This window comes from Scyliorhinus canicula, chromosome 3 (assembly GCF_902713615.1).
Source record: "Scyliorhinus canicula chromosome 3, sScyCan1.1, whole genome shotgun sequence".
NCBI lineage: Eukaryota > Metazoa > Chordata > Chondrichthyes > Carcharhiniformes > Scyliorhinidae > Scyliorhinus > Scyliorhinus canicula.
In genome coordinates, this window is record NC_052148.1 from 237,640,891 (window position 1) to 237,664,679 (window position 23,789).

A 23,789-nucleotide genomic window follows, 5' to 3' on the forward strand; every position below is an offset into this window, starting at 1 on the left:
TGTACCGGTCGGAGCCGCCGGCGGTGGGAGGGGGAATGGAGAGTGTTTTGGACAGGCTCCGATTTCCAAGGGTGCAGGAGGAGCAGGTGGAGGGACTGGGGGCGCCTATCGAGTTGGAGGAGCTGGTCAGTGGGATTGGCCACATGCAGTCGGGGAAGGCGCTTGCACCGGATGGGTTCCCGGTTGAATTTTATAAGAAATATGCGGACATGCTGGGCCCCCTGTTGGTTAGGACCTTTAACGAGGCATGGGAGGGGGGTGTTCTGCCCCCGACGATGTCTTGGGCGCTAATCTCCCTGATCCTGAAGCGTGATAAGGACCCCTTGCAGTGCGGATCGTACAGGCCGATTTTACTGCTGAATGTAGACGCCAAGTTGCTGGCGAAGATCTTGGCCACTAGAATAGAGGACTGGGTGGTACATGAAGATCAGACGGGTTTTGTGAAGGGGAGGCAGCTGAACACTAACGTGCGAAGGCTGCTAAATGTGATCTTGATGCTGGCAGCAGAAGGAGAGGCGGAGATTGTGGTGGCATTGGATGCGGAGAAGGCCTTTGACAGGATTGAGTGGGGGTACTTGTGGGAGGTGTTGGAGAGGTTCGGTTTGGGGTGGGGTTTATTAAATGGGTGAGGTTGCTGTACGAGGCCCCGATGGCGAGTGTAGCGACAAATGGGAGGAGGTCAGAGTACTTCAGGCTCCACCGTGGGACGAGGCAGGGGTGCCCCCTGTCCCCCTTGCTTTTTGCGCTGGCAATTGAGCCTCTTGCCATGGCTCTCAGGGAGTCGAGGAGGTGGAGGGGTTTGGTGCGAGGTGGGGAGGAGCACCGAGTGTCGCTGTATGCGGACGACTTGCTGTTGTATGTAGCAGACCCGGTGGGGGGAATGCCGAAGGTGTAGGAGATTCTTGCTGAGTTTGGGAGTTTCTCGGGATATAAATTGAACCTGGGCAAGAGTGAGCTGTTTGTCGTACACCCGGGAGATCAGGAGGAGGGGATTGGTATGCTCCCACTAAAGAGGGCAGTGAGGGGTTTTAGGTACCTGGGGATTCAGGTGGCTAGGAGCTGGGGGACTCTGCACAAGCTCAATTTTACTAGGTTGGTGGAGCAGATGGAGGAGGAATTTAAAAGGTGGGACCTGCTGCCGTTGGTGGGTAGAGTACAGTCCGTTAAAATGACAGTGCTCCCGAGGTTTTTGTTTTTGTTTCAATGCCTCCCCATTTTCGTTCCAAGGGCCTTTTTTAGGAGGGTGAACAGCAGCATTCTGGGATTTTTTTGGGCGCACGGGACTCCGAGGGTAAGGGGGGTCTTTTTGGAGCGGGGCAGGGATAGAGGGGGGCTGGCGCTGCCCAACCTCTCTGGGTACTATTGGGCGGCTAACGTCTCGATGGTACATAAGTGGGTAATGGATGGGGAGGGGGCAGCATGGAAACGGATGGAGATGGCGTCCTGTGGAGGCACGAGCCTGAAGGCACTGGTAACGGCGCCGCTGCCGCTCCCTCCAACGAGGTACACTACAAGCCCGGTGGTGGCGGCTACCCTCAAAATTTGGGGGCAGTGGAGGCGACACAGGGGGGAAGTGGGGGGCTCAGTGGAGGCCCCACTGTGGGGGAACCATCGGTTTATCCCAGGGAACATGGATGGCGGGTTCCTGGTGTGCACAGTGCGGGCATTAGGAAGTTGGGAGACCTGTTTATTGACGGGAGGTTCGCGAGCCTTGGTGAACTGGAGAAGTTTGAGCTCCCCCCGGGGAATATGTTCAGGTACTTTCAGGTCAAGGCATTTGCTAGGCGACAGGTGGAGGGCTTCCCTTTGCTGCCCCCGCGGGGGGTAAGGGATAGGGTGCTTTCGAGGGTGTGGGTCGGGGATGGGAAGGTGTCTGACATCTACCAGTTGATGCAGGAGGTGGGGGAGGCATCGGTAGAGGAGCTGAAGGCTAAGTGGGAGGTGGAGCTGGGGGAGCAGATTGAGGAGGGGACATGGGCAGACGCCCTGGAGAGGGTGAACTCCTCCTCTTCATGTGCGAGGCTTAGTCTCATCCAGTTCAAGGTGCTGCACCGGGCCCACATGTCCGGATCTAGGATGAGTAGGTTCTTTGGGGGCGAAGATAGGTGCGTCAGGGGAGTCCAGCGAACCATGCCCATATGTTCTGGGCATGCCCGGCACTGGAGGAGTTCTGGAAGGGAGTGGTGAGGACGGTGTCGAGGGTGGTGGGATCCAGGGTCAAGCCAGGCTGGGGACTCACGATATTTGGGGTTGGGGTGGAGCCGGGAGTGCAGGAGGCAAAAGAGGCCTTTGCGTCCCTAGTAGCCCGGCGGAGGATCTTGCTGCAGTGGAAAGATGCGAGACCTCCGAGCGTGGAGACCTGGATTAATGACATGGCGGGATTCATTCAGCTGGAGAGGGTCAAATCGCCCTGAGGGGGTCGGTACAAGGGTTCTTTAGGAGGTGGCAGCCTTTCCTCGACTTTCTGGCTCACCAATAAGGTACTAGGTCAGCAGCAGCAGCAACCCGGGGGGGGGAGGGTTTAGGGGGATAGTGTTTAAGTTAATTTGCTTATTGTTAATTTATTTTGTTTATTGGGGTGGGGGGGGGGGTTTGTTATATGCGTTGTTACGGGTGTCGGGGGGTGTTTATTACTATTATTGTTATTGTTATTATTGTTTTGTTGAGAGATATTTTTCAAAAAATTCCAATAACATTTAAAAAAAAATAAATTAATACAGTCGTTTCAGAATTACCCAATTGTGCGGTGTACATCGACGATCTGGTAGTGTTCAGCCCGACATGGAAAGAACATTTTAAACATCTGAGGGAGTTATTCGATTGACTTCAGGTAGTGGGTTTGGTGATGAACCTAGCCGAAAGTGAATTTGGAGAAGCCTGAATCACTTTCCTTGCGGAGTTTCCAATACCCTCAAGACGAAGGGAAATAATGCGATTTCTTAGCATGAGTGGATTTGATCGAACCTTTGTGCAAAAGTTTTGTGGCGTGATTACTCCACTGATGGACTTGCTAAAGAAACGTCAAACATTTCAATGGACAGCGGACTTTCAACAGGCATGTGATGGCCTGAAAGCTGTGATAACCGATGCTCCTGTATTGGAGAATTGCAAGGGACTCTGTGATCAGATTGAACTGAAGTATCTAACTTTAAAGAGAATTGCCAAGGCGTCGAGGAATGGATGGATCATGCATTGTCTTTCTTGTTCAAAGAGACTGTCAATCGAGAAGGATTTCGGTTGGAGGAAGAAGAACGGGAAAGATGGACTTTATTATTATGCCTGTTTGCGTGTGTTGTTTTTTTTTGTGAAACGGAAAAGTATATTTACTGTGTACATTTCTTAGTGGATGGTGCAAAAGTGAAAAATGAAACCATCTTGAAGTTGATGGTTTATTTTTTTTCTTGGGGGGAGGTGTCATGTGAGAGTACCTTTACGAAATGGATATTTAAGCAATGTGCCTATAAGAAATTAAGCAGCTCATATTACTGAAGTGACATCAGAGGGGGGAGCTGAGCTGAGATCACTTCTGCTTTTTGGCAGTGTTTAGTTTCAGTTTTGAGGAAAAGAGTTTGGGTGTGTCTGTGTTTGCAATGAACTGGATCTGCGGTGACCTGTGCCAGAAGACTATCTCTGAATCATTTGGGTGATTTAAACTCATAATAATAATGTCTTTAACCTGATGTGTTTCTGTTTAAAGGTGTTAAGTTTTTTGGAGGTTTGTAGGAACATTTTGAGGGATTATTTAGTGTTGTATTATTTTCGGGGATATCTTTGAAGTAAGGGGTGTTAAGGGATCCAATATTTATTTAAAAAGGTTACGTTGAATTCATGGAATTAACATTGTTTTGTGTTTAAAAACCCACGTGTCCATAATTGTAGTACCACACCTGGAGAACAAGCCGTGTGCTTCAAAAGCAACAATACATTAAAGTGGGGGTTGGTTGAACTCCATGATACATTTTGGGGTTCTGAAAAAGCCGCTCCCATAACACCTGACCGGGGTCTCTTTACTGGGAGCTTCCTGACGGGGGTCTCTTTTCTTGGGGGAGGGGCTTCATGACAAGGGCCTCTTTCCTGGGGGGGTTCCTGAAAGGGTTTTTTTTTTGGTGGGGCTTCCTGACAGGTTTCTGTTTTCTGTGGGGATTCCTGACAGGAGTCTCGTTTCTGTTGGGATTCCTGACAGGCGTCTCTTTTCTGTTGGGATTCCTGACAGGGTTCTCTTTTCTGGGGGTCTTCCTTACTGGCTTTTCTTTTCTGGGGGGGGGACTTCCTGACAGGGGTCTAATTTCTGTTGGGATTCCTGACAGGGGTCTCTTTTCTGGGGTCTTCCTTACAAGCTTCTCTTTTCTGGAGGGGGAGGAGAACTTCCTGACAGGGGTCTCGTTTATTGTGGGATTCCTGACAGGGGTCTCCTTTCTGGGGGCTTCCTCACAGGCTTTTTTTTCTGGCGGGCTTCCTGACAGGGCTCTATTTTCTGGGAGGCCACCTGAAAGGTTTCTCTTTTTGGGGGGTGCATGATGAGGGGTATCCTAACAAGGGGCTCTTTTCTGGGAGGACTTCCTAACGTGTTTCTCTTTTCTGGGTGGCCATCGAGACAGGAGTCTCTTTTCTGGGGAGCTTCCTAACTGGGGTCTCTTTTATTGGGGTGGGGGTCTTTCTTATAGGGGTCTCCCTTCTGGGGGCTTCCTGACAAGGGTTTCTTTTCTGGGGGGGGATCTTCCTGACCGGGGTCTCTTTTCTGAGAGCTTCTTGAAAGGGATCTCTTTTCTGCGGGGGCGGGTGTGGAGCTTCCTGACAGCGATCTATTTTCTGGGGGGTCAGTGGGGGTCCACTATCTGGGGGGTCTCTGTGGGGGGGTCTCCCTATCTATGGGGTCTCTGGGGGTCCCTCTATTTAGGGATTTCTAGGGGCGGGAAGGAGGAACCCAGAAAATCCGAGGGATGGGGGCTGATTTACGATGCGGGGGGGGGGGGGTGATTTGCGATGGGGGAGCTGCTTTGCAATGCAAGGGGAGCTGAATTACAATGCGGGTAGGGATGGCCAGTGACAGAACCTCACTATCGGCCGCCCGCTCGACATGGCGGCCTGATAGCGCGATTTCCTTGGGAATCCCCCGTAATCCTCATCATGAATAAATTTGTATGGCGAAGGATTGTGAATTGCTTCCTGGGAGCGCAAATCAGTTGCAATTCACCTCCAATGGGAAAACATTGGCCGGGATTCACCATTTCCCAACGCCGTTTTTATAATCGCCGATTGGGCGGAGAATCCCTTTTGACACCAAAATCGAGGGCGGCACCTGATTGACGCAGGTTTTGTATGCTCCGCCCCCTCCAAAATGCATCTACACGTCGCTCGCCGTTGGGAAGGCCTCAGCATGTAACCTGAAGGTCCTCCCCTGATATGCTATCCCCAATGGGCAGAGTTCTTGACCGCGCAGTTGGCGTGTGGTCTCAGCGGTCGGGAACCCGGCAATGTGGCTGTGGACTGTGTCACCACAGTCGGACGGGAGCAATTCTGCTGGCTGGGGTCTTCCGCGAGGGCTGGGGGAACTGGTGGGGTTGGCCAGGGGGGCACTGTCTGGCAGGTCAGGTCCGCGGACGGCCGGTGCCTTGTTTTACGGTGCGACCGCTGCAGGTCATCGCTGTGAGCATGTACAGCCACGGACCCAGCCATTCTCCGGCCGTTTATATCATGGGAGCCGGGAGTTTTACATGGCGCGGTTGCTAGACCCTCACTGGTCTTAGGATTGGTGAGGGGCCGCCGCCGATTTTTTTCATGTAAAATGCCACAGATCCTCTGCACTTAGACTTAGGCTCAAAATTGGAGAATCTCTTATTGGGGCCTTTGGTGGGGGTCTTTCTTATTGGGGGTTCAGGTGGGGATCTCAGGTTGGTTTGTGAGGAGATTGGGTCACCCTCGCCTGAGTGTGTTGACTAGGGGATTTTCACAGTAACTTTGTTGCAGTGTTAATGTAAGCCTACTTGTGACACTAATAAAGATTTCTATTATTAGTGAATCACCTCTGATTTGAACTCCTGGCGCAAATTCATCTCTGGCGGAGAACATAGTCTTCCAAACTGAGAATTCCGGCCAAGGTCACTCCTGACTTATTCTACTTAATGGCTAACCCAATATACTTAATGGCCCCGCCCGAAGCTGAACTCTCACCATAAATTCCTTCGTTAATTTATCTATTACTCATTGCTCAAATTTTGCAGAACCTCCCCACAGGAAATCATCAGCACGCATTATAAAGATGTCTGCTAGTATTTCCTTGTAATATCAATTGAACATTGCTGGGTTTGTCTATAACTGAATATAAACTGTTTTCAACAAGACAGACCTAACTGAGAAATACCATAACCTCAATGCAGCATTCAATCCATAAGCACACTTGTTCAATTTCCACAGTTCCATTTCAGTTTCTTTTGGTAGTTTCAAAAACACTTCCCGTTGAAATTTGTCAGCCTCCAAAATGCAATTTTTATATCAATCGATTTACATTCAAGAATATGTTGCTGAAAGAGCTGAGAAAATCTTCAAGCTCACTTTTCATGAGGTAGGGGAGTCCACTCTGGCATCATGATCACCAAGTCTTTCTTTGAAACTCCAAGCCACTTGTCTAGCTGTAGCATTATACGTGACATCAGGAAATACCTTTTCTGTGCATATCCACCTGTGGGATAAGGCTGGCTGTCCCATTTGGCATTTCAGTGTATACACCAAATCCTTTCCTACTCTTTTTGTTTGGCATCCTTTACCAGTCTTTTAGTTTGTTTGCAGCTAATAAAACTTCTTGATCATAAAGGCTTCTACTTCGACTGGCATTCCTCGCCTACTCTGTGGTCCATATTCTTGTCAAACTACGATCTCTACTCACCCTCCCCTCTCTTTCTGGATCACTGCTATACGATCTCTCCCTCCTACGATCAGAGTTCCTTTTGCAAGTCCATGATCTTCTTAGGGCTGTAGCCATTTTCCAGTCCACTTTCAGAACTCACACTGCATTTTTTTGGGTTTCCACATCTTGCCCTAATTTTGCCAATCCACGAGTCTTTCCTCCTCTGTCCTTTCTGTTTCATTCAGCTAATATTCGTCTTTGTCAGTGGCTTTTCCTGTAATGGTGGCATCCCTCTACATACTGGTCCCTACTGGCACATTTATTATTCTAGTACCAATTTTGCATAGTTGTTTTTTTGGATTTAATAGCCTTAGCCTGCATTTTTGTGTTACTTTGTTCATATTCAGTCACTCCTTGATCTGCCATAATCTGCTCCTTGTAATTGTCCAACATGTGTATATGGAGTGCCTCTTCACTTCTATTCCCTGTTCAGATTCTGTGAATGCATAATCAGTGCCAATTAGCCTCACGCGTAGTACCCTAACAGTTTGATTTCCATGTTGCAAAATTATTTTTCCATAATTGCCTACAACCGTACCAGGTTCTTTCCATTCTTTCAGCCCTTCGCTTTTGTAATATACCACGTCCCCAGAATTAAACTGTATTCCTGATATGCTCAGTCAGTGCTGTAAGGTTGGTGAATTTTCTCTGAAAGCTCAGCCTTGATAAAAGCCTGTCTCCCTGCATGCAGGGCATTCAAGTGCTCAGAAAAAAAATTAACTAATCGTAGTCCCTTCCAAGGCTGGGGATAGTCCCACACATCACATAAGGTATTTTGCAGTTTCTCCCGTAAACTAATTGTTAGGAACTGTAGCCCCCAACCATTTGAAGTGAATTATTCGCATGGTCTGCTCACCCCAATGCAGATAGAACATAGAACATTACAGCGCAGTACGGGCCCTTTGGCCCTCGATGTTGCGCCGACCCGTGAAACCATCTGAAGCCTATCTGACCTACACTATTCCATTTTCATCCATATGTCTATCCAGTGACCACTTAAATGCCCTTAAATTTGGCGAGTCTACTACTGTTGCAGGCAGGGCGTTCCACGCCCCTACTACTCTCTGAGTAAAGAAACTGCCTCTGACATTTGTCCTATATCTACCACCCCTCAATTTAAAGCTATGTACCCTCGTGTTGGTCATCACCATCCGAGGAAAAAGACTCTCACTGTCCACCCTATCTAACCCTCTGACTATCTTATATGTCTCTATTAAGTCACCTCTCAGCCTTCTCCTCTCTAACGAAAACAACCTCAAGTCCCTGAGCCTTTCCTCGTAAGACCTTCCCTCCATACCAGGCAACATCCTAGTAAATCTCCTCTGAACCCTTTCCAAAGCTTCCACATCCTTCCTATAATGTGGTGACCAGACCTGCATGCAGTACTCCAGGTGCGGCCGCACCAGAGTTTTGTACAGCTGCAGCATGACCTCGTGGCTCCGAAACTCAATCCCCCTACTGATAAAGGCTAGCACACCATATGCCTTCTTAACAGCCCTATTAACCTGGGTGGCAACTTTCAGGGATTTATGTACCTGGATGCCGAGATCTCTCTGTTCATCTACACTACCAAGAATCTTCCCATTAGCCCAGTACTCTGCATTCCTGTTACTCCCTCCAAAGTGAACCACCTCACACTTTTCCGCATTAAACTCCATCTGCCACCTGTCAGCCCAGCTCTGCAGCTTATCTATGTCCCTCTGTAACCTATAACATCCTTCAGCAGTATCCACAACTCCACCGACCTTCGTGTCATCTGCAAATTTACTAACCCATCCTTCTACACCCTCTTCCAGGTCATTTATAAAAATGACAAACAGCAGTGGCCCCAAAACAGATCCTTGCGGTACACTACTAGTAACTGAACTCCAGGATGAATATTTGCCATCAACCACCACCCTCTGTCTTCTTTCAGCTAGCCAATTACTGATCCAAACTGCTAAATCACCTTCAATCCCACACTTCCGTATTTTCTGCAATAGCCTACCGTGGGAAACCTTATCAAATGCCTTACTGAAATCCATATACACCACATCAACCGCTTTACCCTCATCCACCTGTTTGGTCACCTTCTCAAAAAACTCAAGGTTTGTGAGGTTTGACCTACCCTTCACAAAATCGTGTTGAGTATCGCTAATCAACTTGTTCTTTTCAAGATGACTATAAACCCTATCTCTTATAACCTTTTCCAACATTTTACCCACAACCGAAGTAAGGCTCACAGGTCTATAATTACCAGGGTTGTCTCTACTCCCCTTCTTGAACAAGGGGACAACAGTTGCTATCCTCCAGTATTCCGGCACTATTCCTGTCGACAAAGACGACATAAAGATCAAGGACAAAGGCTCTGCAATCCCCTCCCTGGCTTCCCAGAGAATCCTAGGATAAATCCCATCTGGCCCAGGGGACTTATCTATTTTTACACTTTCCAAAATTGCTAACCTCCTCCTTGTGAACCTCAATCCCATCTAGCCTGGTCGACTGTACCTGAGTATTCTCCTCGACAACATTGTCTTTCTCCAGTGTAAACACTGACGAAAAATATCCATTTAACGCTTCCCCTATCTCCTCTGATTCCACACACAACTTTCCACTACTATCCTTGATTAGCCTAATCTTACTCTAGTCATTCTTTTGTTCCTGATATACCTATAGAAAGCCTTAGGGTTTTCCTTGATCCTATCTGCCAACGACTTTTCGTGTCCTCTCCTCGCTCTTCTTAACTCTCCCTTTAGGTCCTTCCTGGCTAACTTGTAACTCTCAAGTGCCCTAACTGAGCCTTCATGTCTCATCCTAACATAAGCCTTCTTCTTCCTCTTGACAAGTGCTTCAACGTCCTTAGTAAACCACGGTTCCCTTGCTCGACAACTTCCTCCCTGCCTGATAGGTACATACTTATCAAGGACACGCAGTAGCTGTTCCTTGAAAAAGCGCCACATTTCGATTGTACCCATCCCCTGCAGTTACCTTCCCCACCCTATACATCCTAAATCTTGCCGAATAGCATCATAATTGCCTTTCCCACAGCTATAATTCTTGCCTTGCGGTATATACCTATCCCTGCCCATCGCTAAAGTAAACATAACCGAATTGTGATCACTATCACCAAAGTGCTCACCTACATCTAAATCTAACACCTGGCTGGGTTCATTACCCAGTACCAAATCCAATGTGGCATCGCCCCTTGTTGGCCTGTCTACATACTGTGTCAGAAAACCCTCCTGCACACACTGCACAAAAACTGACCCATCTATAGTACTCGAACTATAGTATTTCCAGTCAATATTTGGAAAGTTAAAGTCTCCCATAACAACTACCCTGTTACTCTCGCTCCTGTCGAGAATCATCTTTGCTATCCTTTCCTCTACATCTCTAGAACTATTCGGAGGTCTATAGACAACTTCCAACAGGGTGACCTCTCCTCTCCTGTTCCTAACCTCGGCCCATACTACCTCAGTAGACGAGTCCTCAAACATCCTTTCTGCCGCCGTAATACTTTCCTTGATTAACAATGCCACACCCCCCCCTCTTTTACCATCTTCTCTGTTCTTACAGAAACATCTATATCCTGGAACCTGCAACAACCATTCCTGTCCCTGCTCTACCCATGTCTCTGAAAACGCCACAACATCGAGATCCCAGATACCAACCCATGCTGCAAGCTCACCCACCTTATTCCGGATGCTCCTGGCGTTGAAGTAGACACACTTCAAACCAGCATCTTGCTTGCCGGTGCCCTCTTTCGAACTTTCAACCCTATCCCTGACCTCACTACTCTCAACATCTTGTACACTGGGACTACAATTAAGGTTCCCATCCCCCTGCTGAATTAGTTTAAACCCCCCCCCGGGTTACAGCTCGGTTGGTCAGCTAAGATTTTGTGAAGCCTCGCATCAGTTACTGTATTTCTTTCACAAATCCAATTAATTCACCCCCCCCCCCCATTGTCAGTTAGGAATTTAGCCGGTACTCCCAGTCCAGTTCCTATCCATTTTTTAATTATCTTGCTCACAAACAATTGGATTTCTTTCTCTACTATATATTACATTTGACAGACTGAATCTAGTTATCTTCGCAAAGTACAATACAAAAGTGTTTGTCCTCATCACATGCCTTCAAATCCATTGTTACAACGTCATTAAAGTCTCTTGCTGATGGGAGACTCACTACAGGCAGTGATGGTGACCTCCTGTATTTTCTATATATATATTGCATTTCACACTGATCTCTTCTACAAGTTTAGTACATATATCATCCATTACTTCTGCATGCTTATGCAGAATTTTTAACCTATGAAAAGGTGGATGGGCAAAATACTGTTTTAACATCAGAATTTGAAATGTTAGGTCTTACGAGGATATTATAATGTCCCGATTGCATAAACTCTAAATCTACAGATTTCCCCAAAACAATTGCCAATTTGTGTTCCAGATTGTTATCCCAGCAGATGTTAATATTGATTAAGCCTGATCACAGAATGAAACCTGGCTTGATCGATCCTAACATTTGTTTAGAAAACCGCGGAGAAAGTTATTCAACAAATTCATAGGACTGGGCTGATGAACTTTTAGCACCACTAATAAAATATCTATTAAACAAGAAAAATTATATTCCACCAGACAAAAAGATTGAAAAGATCTCAATACAAACACAAAACGATGATTCAATTTCCCAATATTCCTTTACCCAGCAATATTGTTATAGACACATAAACCTGTGAAGAGTTACCACTAGCTTGACACAAAGGGTAATTAATAAGACATTGATTCCCCCTCCTCCAAGCTTCCTCACAGCCATCTTCATCTTCAGCATAACCCTCTATTCCTTCCTCCCTAATGTGCTTAACTAGCTTCTCCCTGTAACCTCACAATTGCAAATGGTTTTCTTCTGGCGAATTCTTGAGCATTCACTTGATGTTTCTCTTCCAACTTGTGACATCCAAAACTGCACTCCTGAGACATCCATAATCACACTCTAAATTCACTATTGCTTCAACAGTAAAACAAACATGAGTTCCCTAAACTCAATCTCTCAGTAGCCTGTAGTATTTCATATCTCAGGGAGCTGAAAATCCCTGTCTTCACTCTCTGACACACTCTCCCCCTGTCTTTCTCCGTGTCACATGGCCAGTCTTCTGTCTGAAAAGGTATCTTAGTTTCTAATCTTCACCTTTAGGCTAACCATTCTCTACTCCCAATGAAATCGGATTCACAGTGGTTGGTGAAATTAAAACTAAATCACAGTTGCATTATTTGCTGGAGAGTGATTATTGAATTAGCTCACAGTCAACACAGCTTCCCGCTCCCCCTCCCAGTATCCCAGTTACTCCCCCACTACAAATGAAAACAACTTCGCTGCAGCGACCCTAGCAAATGCTTCCATAATTATAAAGCCCTCTATCATTTTTCCTTTTAGCCCTCTCTTCTAGAGAAACGAGCCCAAGCCTTTTCAATCTTTCCTGGTAAAAATATCTTCTCAATTCTAGTATTATCACTGTAAATCTAACAGCATTCACAAATATTTGTAATAGCCTTGCATTTTTCTGAACAGATTATTGTGGTCAATTATTGTTATATGACACTATCGATGATAATGGAGATCTATGAAAAACCATCACAAAAAAATACATATTTGTAATGATTATTTGAGGTACAGGATTTCCTAGTACTTACATTTACATGAGAAGCTCTGTCTGGCATTTCGTCCATTGTAGGTTTGACCAATTTTATTGGTTAGGAAGTGCAAAAAACTCATACATTTCAAGTGCAGCGTTGCTGGCATTTATAACATCACTTATAATAAGCCTTCTTGAAAATTTACATGCAACTATGGCAACGTAACTCAGCAACAACTAAACTGAGAAAAATCCTGCTGAGCTCAATCGTGAGTTTTAAGTTCCCGTTCAGGTTCAACAGAGAACTAAAATCATGTTTTACCATGTGCGCATAACAACTTTATTATGTGAAGTTAAGACCTATATAGAGTTACTCTGAAATATGATCCTATTTTGTTCTTCAACCCAATTATGATTTTTAAGCTCCCAAGCTAAACTTGCAAAAGTATTTTTTTCTAAGTGCATTTAATTTTTTATTGCACAAAGGTAAGCTTCATATAGAATGACTCTGAAGTACATGACATTTTCACAGCTTCTTCAATCTCTCTCATGTGCCAATGAATGTTTGAATTTTTGCTGATACAGACACTGAAATTAATTTCCAAAGCTTCATCGACATAATGGATTTGTAAAGAATTTATAAATAATCTAAAAATAATGTATTAGAAATCTTACATATGGCGCATTCTCCTCTTTATCGTACTGCCTATTGTCACATTTTCAGCTTGATATTTTATTCCTTCAAAGTACAATAGCAGGAAATTAAAGACACATTATACAATTTCAAAACAAAGCAAGTAGCTGGAAAGCTAGACGCTATTAAATTTATGCAAGAACATTCAATCCTGAATAATCAATCAGGAGATTCCACCAATAAAGGAAAAAAAGTGAACCAGTCAAATCACAAAATGCTGCTTTATTTCTTCAAGAACTAAAATTTTTCTTCACCAAAATAAGAATTTAAACAAATATCAAGAGTATCATATTACGTAATATTATTTACTGTGCATCAATTGATTGGTTGCTGACATGCTCCTCCATATCTTTGCCACTTCTAGAGTGGACTATTCTTCCATTTCGTTTTCATTGTTTGTTTACAATAAACTCCACAATATCTGAGGTATAATATATTGAATTATACATTAATTCAATAGATTCAGCTCTTTTACCACCTCCTATATTGGCGGTAGACTCCTCATTATTTGAGTACACCAAGCTGCAAGTGACTTCATCATTTTCTGTGGGTCCTCTAATGACTGAAGTGCCAGCGTGAAATCAGCATGGACGTCCACAGAACTGGAAGTTCATGTTGTTGCTGTTGGTGCTTGGGGGAACTTCTGCAGCTGCGCCACCTCTGGCCTTCCTCTAGGTGCACTGGATGTCACGCGTTAGCCGTAGATGTCCTTGATGCATGCCAAACTAAATATCAATGCTTACCTCCATATGGGCCGGTCAGCTGCAGTGTTTTAGGATATTCTTGCACTGTTTGTACTGAACACCTTTGATGTTGTTTGGCCTGAGACAGTTGGTCTTGGTGACAGAGAGATTGTGTGATCGGAGGTTCAACTCAGGGTCAAATAGAATGCCAAGATTTCAAACAGTCTGTTTCAGCTACAGGCAGCAAAGAAATCAGTGGCAAAGATTGAAGACTAAGGGCTGGATTTTCAGCTTCAGCGACTAAATGTTGACGGCAATGGAGCACGTGTGGTCATTTACGACCAAAATTTCTGCGTGAATCCCTCACCAATTCCAGGATCAGTGAGTGGTGAGCACCGGCGCCGGGTGAAACCCCCGGCACTCGCGCCGAAAACGGCTGGAGAATGGACGGGTCCCTGGTCACGCATGGGCACGGCTGATGACCAGTAGCAGTTGCACCATACAACATGGCGCCCACCATGCTTGGACCCGACCCACCATCCGTGACCCGACAGCGTTACCACCGGCCACCATCTGGCCACCCCCCACCAGTCCCTCCAGGCCTTGCAGAAGCACCCCGGCCAGCAGCACGGATCCCGGTCGATTGTGTTGGCGATTACACCATTTCTGGTGGAGGAAGACTATACTCCACAGATAGATGGATTTGTTGACCAAAGTGGATTTAGAAGGAGCAACAAACTCTTTATGCGACACAGGGAAAGATGGCGGAGAGGAAGGGCTCAGCCCTACCAGCCCAATGGTCAATGGAGCAGTTGATAGTCTTTTTGAATGAAAACTTCAGTCAGCAGAGGAAGGAGGCTCTGGAGGACCCGGCGAGGGTGGTAGACCCGCTGAAAGCTGGGATCGACCGACTGGAGCTGAGGCTGGAGACCCAGAGCCAGACGATCCAGAAGGTGAAGGAGGCGGTGGGGGAGCACGAGGAACAGCTTACCTCGTTGGCAGCCGAAATTGGGATGATGGGATGAAAGTGGAGGACTTGGAGAATCATTCCCGGAGGCAGAATTTGAGAATTGTAGGATGCCAGAGGGCATCGAGGGAGCGGATGCAGGCTCTTATGTAGCCAAAATGCTGGAGAAGTTGATGGAGGAGGGGGCCTTTGACCGATCCCTGGAGGTTGATCAGACACATAAGGCACTGATGAGGAAGCCACAGGCGAACAGGCACCAAGGGTGTTGGTGGTGAGGTTACATTGGATCCTGGATAAGTAGAAAATCTTGAGGTGAGCCAGGCAGACAAAGAGATATACCTGGGAAGGTAATGAACTCCGGGTATACCAGGGCCTGGGTGTGGAACTGGCCAAGAGGAGAGGGGGTTTCAACCGAGTCAAGACTTCCCTCTTTAAGAAGGGGGTGAAGTTTGGGATGCTGTACCCGGCCTGCCTCTGGCTGACCCACAATGTCTGCGAGTATTATTTTGGAGCTCCGGAGGAGGCAATGGAGTTTGTGAGAGACAATGGTCTGGCAGGAGAAGGAGGACATTGAACTTTGGAGGAGGTGTGAGTGAATGCTCGCTCTCTCTGCCCTCCCTTGTTTGGGGGTGGGGGTGGGTTTGGGGGTGTTGTTATTGTTATTGCTCTGTCTCTTTGGGGAGGGAGGGTCAGAAGAGAACCTTTTTTCACACTGGTCGTTTTTCTTTCTTGTGGGGTTCTTTGGTGGCATGCTGGAGGATCTTGTTGGGCGAGTGCACCTTTTTTCTTACTGTTATTGTTGTTTCAACCATGTGCAAGCGGGGGGGTAGAAAAGCAGGATGTTTGGCGCCACGGGCGGGGGCTGCCGGGGTAACTGGATAGGCTAGTTCACGGGAGCGCAGTGAGGTGTGAGCAGGTGGTTAGAGTGCTGGAGGAGGTTGAGATTATTATTTTGTTTGGGGAGGGACTGCTGACAGGGGTACGGCAGTAGAAGTGCGATAAGGAGAGAATCAGTGACAGTGGGTATCCGAGGGCAGGCCTGGAGGGTCCCGTGATGCGGGCTGGGGGCCTACCTAAGAGGGGCTATTGGAGGGGGAAATGACATGAATGTGAAAGGACTGAATGGGCCGATCAAGCGGCCGCACCTGTTCATGCACTTGAGGAGTTTAAAGACGGATGTGGCATTTTTACAGGAAACGGACCTCAAGATCGGGGATCAGACTAGGCTAAGGAAAGGATGGGTAGGCCAGGTCTTCCACTAGATTCAGAGGGGAAGGTTCGTGATGGTGAGTGGGAAACTGGAGGGGACGCCAATGGTCCTGGTGAACATCTATGCCCCAAATTGGGATGATGTCAAATTCATGAGTGCGTGCTAGGGAATATTCCGAATATGGACTCGCACTGGCTGATAATGGGGGTGGGGGATTTTAATACGGGCATTAAGCCAAAATTGGACTAGTCGAGTCCACAATCGGCGGTGGCGAGGGAGTTAAAAGGGTTTATGGAGCGCAAGGGGAGTGTAGATCCGTGGAGGTTTGGGAGGCCAAGGACGAAGGAATTTTCGTACTTCCCCCATGTGCATAGGATGTACTCCCGGATCAACTACTCAGTGATGGGTAAAGTTCTGCTGGTGGGGGTGGTCGGATCGGAGTGTTCGGTGATTGTGGTCTCGGACCAAGCGCCGCATTGGCTGGACTTGGAAGTGGACGGGGAGGGGGACAGCGCCCACAGTGGAGGTTAGATGTGGGATTGTTAGCAGATGAGGAGGAGTGTGAGCGGGTCCAATCTGACATATGTACTTCCAGTTTGGATCCCGAATGAGAACCCAACTATTTTTAATTGGCCAAACTGAGGAAATGTTACTGCACCACAGGACACTGGCCAATAGGTATATTTTATGTTAAAACAAACTTTAATTTAATCACAGAATTAATTATATTAGCAACAAAGAAATAGCTTTACAGTTAACGGTTACAACAGTTCTACAGTAAAAGAAACATTAACCTACTTCTTGAACCTGGCACTATATTCCAATAAAGCAAACCAATTTTTGCCACTCATGAATAAAGTTAACAAGCAGGTTTTACTTGCTTTTCTCTGTGCAGAATCTCTGGAGAGAGAACCTTTCAGGATCAAACTGAAACACCTTGGTTCAGATTATAGTTCTAGGACTTGCTGACTCTTCAGACAGTGCTAAGGCTTCTCCCATTAACTTCATCATCTGTATCCAAAGCATAAGATATTCTTTTGTCTTTTCTTACAAGATGTCCCTTGACTTGTTTAGTCAAGACCAAACACAATATTCCTCATAAATTATCAACACCTTAGGGGTCCTTCAAACCTAACAATATTCAATAACTACCTATCAGTAAACAAGTAAATGGTTCTCAAGATCTATTAAACGGAAGACTTCAGCTGCAAATCAATTATTTCACTTTTACGACAGCTTGATCATCACTCTGTCATACTGTCTATATACATCTTAACCCTGGTTTTAATAACATAATACTGCCAAAAATATGAAATATGACAATTTCTTACATTCATCACATGAAGGACTCAGCGGGCTAGGTTAATAGGTGTTACCAAGCCTCTCTGTGATGGACATTGAAGTTGCTCACCCAGAATACATTCAGTGTTCTTGCTACCCTCAATGCTTAATTCTTCCAAATAGTGTTCAAAATGGAGGAGTACAGATTCATCATCCAAGGAACAGCAGTAGGTGATCAGTAGGAGGTTTTCTTGCTCATGTTTGAACTGGTGCCATGAGACTTCATGGGACCCAGAGTCAATGTTGAGAATTTCCTTGGCAACTCCCTCCTTAATGTTTACCTTGGCATGCCAACCTTATGGGGCCCCTGTCCTGCCAGTAAGACAGTATGGTAATGGAGGGATCTGGTTCATTAGCTGTCAGGTATGAGTATAAGTTGTGAGTATGACTACATCAGGATGTTGTTTGACTGTTTATGGACAGCTCTCCCAATTTTGGCACAATGCCACAAATGTTAGTGAGAAGGATTTTGCAGAGTCAACTGGCCAGGTGAGGATGTTTCCACAATGCCATTAGGTCGGAAATTTCAGGACTCTGACCCAGTGACAATGAAAGAACGACAAATAAAGATAGTTTGTGACATGGACAAGATATTGGAGATTATGTTGTTTCCATGCATTTGCTATCCTTATCCTTCTAGGTGTTGAGGTTGAAAGTTTGGGAGATAATGTGAAATAAACCTTGATGAGTGGCTGCAGTACATTCTGTAAACAGTAGCTATAGTACACTTGTGTTGGAATAAATGAGTGCTTAAGTTAGTGGATGAGATGCCAATCATGTCCTGGAGATATCAAGTTTCTCAGGTGTTGCTGTAGCTGTACTTATCAAGGCAAGTGGAGAGCATTTCATCACATTCTTGACTCGTTTCTTGACTGTTAAGAAGCTTCGAGATATTAAGTTAGTTACTGATTGTGAATACCTTGCAACGATGTCTTGGGCTGATATTACCGGGCTGCCTCCAACACCACAGTCCATCTTCCTTTTGTGTCAGGGACTCCAGCTACTGCAGAATTTCCATATCTCCAACTTTTGGTGCCCCGGTGACTTTAGTTTTACATCTCTCTGCATTGTATTTCATCATTTTCACAAACTGAAATTCCTTGCCTCAGTATTCATGCTCGTTTAAAAAATAGGAGATATTAATTGTGGTCCTCATGAGGGTGACCACGTGTTCCGGTTTCGACAGTCCACTTTTGTTTTTTCACTAAGTCTCTCAGTGTATTGACATTTTTTTCCAAATCTCTCAAATATCCAGGTTTTCAGCTGCGCTAAGTCTCCTTCCCTTTATGCCACCCTCACAGAGAGCTGGAGGCCAGTGGGGTGAGTGGGAGGCCAGCAAGGGTGAGCTACCTGGGTGCGAGTGCATAATATAAATTACTCAAAAGTCAGTACTAATTGGTAAACTTACTCTCGGGGCCAAAACAAATGGCTTTGTATGAAGTGAATATGTCTCACTGATGTAGTCTAGGTGCCCTTCTTTGAGTAGAATATATTGTTAGTTCAGAATGCTGGGGCAGCATGGTGGCAGAGTGGTTAGCACTGCTGCCACACAGCACCAGGAACCCCAGTTCAATTCCGGGCTTGGGTGACTGTGTGGAGTTTGCACATTCTCCCGGTGTATGCATGGGTTTCCTCCAGGTACATGTGACTGCAGCTATGGTTGACTCTTAAAAGTTAGGGGTGGGCAACAAATGCTGGGCTAGCCATCAATGTCCATATCCCCAAAAAGTATTTTTAACAATTGGATGCACTAGAATTAACGATTACAAGTGCCATCCATAACCAACTGAACCCTGGAGGAGCCAGCCATGGTGCAACTGCAGTGCTCTTTCAATCTCCTGCTGGTGGGAGTCAATGACAAGTGTACTGATGCCCAGGTGAGCAGGAGGCCAGTGGGGCAGGCACTGATTTATAAAAGTTACAGAGGATTTATTGGTGGTCACAGGGGTAATTTACCTGGGAGGCAGCATGGTGGCACACACCACCAGGGATCCAGGTTTCATTCGGCCTTGGGTGACTGACTGTTTGTCACATTCTCCCTGTTTTTCAAAATTCATTTACAGGATGTGGGTGTTGCTGGTTAGGCCAGCATTTATTGCCCATCCCCAGTTGCCCTTCTGAAGGTAGTGAGTTGTCTTCTTGAGCCACTGCAGTCCTTGAGGTGTAGGTACATCCACTGTGCTGTTAGGGAGGGAGTTCCAGGATTTTGACCCAGCGGTAAGTGACTTTGAGGGGAACCCCCAGGTGGTGGGGTTCCCATGTATCTGCTGCTCTTGTCCTTCTAGATGGTAGTTGTTGTGTCTTTGTGGGTTTCCTCCGGGTACTCCGGTTACCTCCCACAGACCAAAGATGTGTAGATTAGGTGGCTTGGCCATACTAAATTGCCCCTTAGTGTCCAAAGGTCCGCTTTGGTGGGGTTACGGGGATAGTGCGAGGTTGGACCTAGGTAGGGTCAGTGCAGAACTCGATGGGCCAATTGGCCTCCTTCTGCACTGTAGGGATTCGATTCTATGGAATCGGCCTCTGGGTGACAACAGAAGATTGACAGCAGGGTCTGCTTACCGCAAGCCGCTTTTGAAGAGGATGTTGGACAGCGCCCATCGGTAAACACCATCCAGCACTGAGGAAGATGACAGGCAATTATAAAAGCAAATTACTGTGAATGCTGGAATCAAAAACAGAAAGTACTGGACAGTCATCATCTGTGGAAAGAAATCGGACCTAACCTTTCGAGTCTGGATGACTCGTTGACAAAGAGCCTTCCAGACTCGAGAGATGACAGGCAAGTTCGATTGAGCATATTCAATCAAACTTCTGATTAAACGATAGCTTGTTTTCCTGCTTGTGGTTCCGGGCGCAAATAAAATTTCCCACACGGTCGCCAGTTTAAAATCCAGCTTCTAGCTGAAAATATCTCATCTTAAAACCCAGTGTGTAAATGAAAATAAACAAGGAAATGTTTAAGTGAAAACTAGCCTCGCATTTTTCAACAACAGTTAATTATGGAGGGGGGGGGGGGGGGGGGGAATCAACCCACGAAAGCGTCAAGACCAACTCCACAGTTGCTTCAGGCGATACTACTACTGTATTGCACTTAGTGAATTGTCAGCAATAAAAAACTATTTCAGCCTGAGCTGCTTTACAAAACTTCTAAATATAAAGAAATTACAGCTGCCTTACTCGCCTCGCATAGCGATTAACCCTAAGGCCGATGAGAATGCGACAAGACTTTGCATACCGTTTCGAAACGGTATCTATTACATAAACACCACTCAAAACACGATCGCTCCACACTGCTCTCGTTTGGAGAGTCGGTACAGAAAAGATGGGCCAAATGGCCGCGACGATTCTGTGAGCCATTGCCGGAGGTCTGCGCGCGCACTGCAGGCGGCGGGGCTAGTCACGTGATACAATATACTCCAACAAATATTTTTGAAAAATCCGAGTTGAAGGCTTTTAATGTCTCCTGATGGTTACTGCCGTGACTTATTGTGGTAGGAATGTAAAAGTATTATTTTTTGTTTTGTTTGTTGCCCTTTGTTTTTCCTTCTCCGCCCCTTCGATGACGTCAGCGGAGCCTCGTTGTGGGTGTAAACGGCGGATTTTTTGAAAATGGGGATGTTGTGTGTCGCGGTGGAGGGAGCGAGGCAGCGCGCGGCCGCACAGTGAGCCCGCGCCCTACCGGGAGGGCGGGGGAGGGCTCACTATAAACACAGCCCGACCAGTGGCATGGCGGCCGTCTGCATCGGCGACAAGATAAAGGTAGTGTCCTCTATTCATCGTAGATTTCGGTTACCGATCGGAGTCGTATTTGCCACAGGCGGCATTCGCCCAGATCTGGGGCTGGCCTTCCGGCTCCATTCTTCTCACCAGTTGTCGTCGGTGTCCTGAACTCCTACCTGTGTGTTTGTGTGTGTTCTCCGACCGACGCTGTTCTGATAGCAAACTGCCAATGATTCTGCCTCTGACAAGACGCCAACGTGGTTTGTTTTCGTTAGCACAGAAAACAAACGTCTGATGCTCCCGGAAGCCAAGCTCATGAGAAAGCCACAGGGATTGCTCATTCAGTCTTTCTGTGAGAGATGGCCATTCTCTCGGTTAACTCCGGATAAACTTGCCTGAACTGTTGTCAACATTCAATCGTCCCCAGTTTGCCTCGAGATGTAGTGGTGATTTTTGCTTTACATCTGAATGCTACTTTAGTTCAAGGAGGCAGCCCACCAGTTCGTGTGGACTGCGCCAATATGCATGCCATTGGTACACATTCTTAAAGGGCATTAGTGAACTTGTCGGGCGTTTATAACAATCTGTCAGTATCTGGATTTTTATTTTCTCCAAGTGACAGCCCAGAGATTGTTGCATCTGAACCTCTTGCTTGTTGGTACAGTCCCAGAACCCTAAGGCCGATGCTAATGCAACAAGACTATGCATATCGTTTTGCAATGTTACCCATGGTATAGCACAATTACATAATTACACTTGCTGTATCGTGATAAAACTTTCATCGTCTGCCAGTGTGAAGCATAAATACAACTTATTGAGCCCCTGGGCCACCCTTGTTTGTGTTTTCACCATTGCCTTAATGGGGCCTATGGCATTGTCTTACTTTCCTGGCTTTCTTCAGGCCTCCCTTAGTATATAAACCATAGAAGAGTTAAGATGTAGAAAGAGGCTATTCAGCCCATTGTGACTGTGACGGAGAAAAAAAGAAACTGGCTGCTCATTCTAATCTCGCTTTCTAGCACCTGGTCTGTAGACTTGCAGGTTACAGCACTTCAGATGCAGATCCAGGTACCCTTTTAGATGAGTTGAAAGTTTCAGCCTCAACCACCAACGTAGTCAGTGAATTCCAGATGCCTACCATCCTGTGTCAAAAAGGTTCCCTCAAATCCTCCTACCATTGCCTTCAATCTATGCCACCTGATAATTGACCCCTCAGCTGAGGAAAACAATTTTTCCCTGACTATGTGGTCCAGGCCTCAATTTTGTACACCTCAATTAGGTCACCCTTTAGCCACCTCGTAGATATAATCTTCAAACCCTGGCAACATTCTTGTAAATCTCATCGGCACTCTCTCCAGATTAATTATACCCTCCCTGTAATGTGACCAGACTGCACACACAATTCCAGCTGTGGCCTGACCACTGTTTGTTTTTATGCTGTTCCATCATTACATCCCAGCTTTTGTATTTAGCACCTCGCCCATAAAAGGGAAGCATTCCATATGTTTTCTTGACCACCTTGTCCATCTGTCCTGCCACCTTTCAAGTATCTGTGGAATTGCATTTCAAGGTATCTCACTTGTCAACCCAATGCAATATCTTCCCATTTATTGAGCATTACCTTGCTTTGTTTACACTCCCCAAATGCAGTATCTCACACTTTTCCAGATTGAATTCTATTTGCCACTGCTCTGCCAACTCAACCAAATCATTGATATTATTCTGGAGTCTACAGCTATTGTCCTTGCCTATCAACTACACAACAAATTTTTCTCTCACCTACAAATTTCCCAAACATGCCACCCATATTTAAATCTATGTCGTTAATATATGTGACAAACAGCAAGGGCCCAAGACTGAGCCCTGTGGGACCTCACTGGAAACTTTCCATTTGTAAAAACATCAATCAGCCATTACCTTTTGTTTCTTGCCACTGAGCCAATTTTGGATCCAATCTGCCACCTTCCCCTGTATCCCATGAGATCTCACTTTTTTTGACCAATCTGCCATGTGGACCTTGTCAAATGCCTTACTGAAATCCACGTAGACAATATTCACTCCACTACCTCATCTTGTTATTTCCTCAGACTATTCTATTAAGACCCAATCTTCCCCTAAGAAGACCCATGTTGACTATCACTGATCAATCTGTGACTTTCTAAGTGACAGTTTATCCTGTCTCAAAATTGTTTCCAACGTTTTGTCCATCATTGAAGTCAGACTGATCTGCCTATATCTAGTTTTTTGGCCTACCCTTGCACCCTTTAAAAATAATGGTACAGCATTTGAAAACCTTTAATCCTCTGAAACCTCGCTTATATTTAGTGAGGATTGGAAAATGATCCTCAGAGCATCTGGTATTTTGTCCCTTGCTTCCTTCAACAGCCTTGGATACAACCCATCTAGCCCTGGTTATCCACCTTCAATGATGCCAGTACCTCCAGTACATCCTCTCTCAGTATACTTATTGTATCTCATATCTCACACTCATCATTTTTAACTAGAATGTCTGAATCATCCCTCTCTTAGTGAAGATAGTCAAATTACTCATTGAGATCCCTGCCCGCATCTTTTAAATGAACCCATTAATTGAAATGAAAGTTGCCAAAGTCCTGAGGACCGTAGACTTCTCTCCCCTTTGAGAGAGGGAGCA

General features: G+C 46.0%; 1 protein-coding gene across 1 annotated transcript in view; it reads right to left on the reverse strand.

The window, feature by feature from the left end:
* LOC119963375 (WD repeat-containing protein 49-like) overlaps nucleotides 1-20,768 on the reverse strand; it is a 138,262-nt gene extending 117,494 nt beyond the window's left edge. The window contains exons 1-2 of the mRNA XM_038792411.1: nucleotides 20,652-20,768; nucleotides 19,976-20,033 (exon numbers count right to left, since the gene is read on the reverse strand). Of these exons, the coding sequence (XP_038648339.1) occupies nucleotides 19,976-20,014 (39 nt within the window). The 5' untranslated portion in view covers nucleotides 20,015-20,033; nucleotides 20,652-20,768. The remainder of the gene's footprint in view (nucleotides 1-19,975; nucleotides 20,034-20,651) is intronic.
* Nucleotides 20,769-23,789: the final 3,021 nt, after the last annotated feature.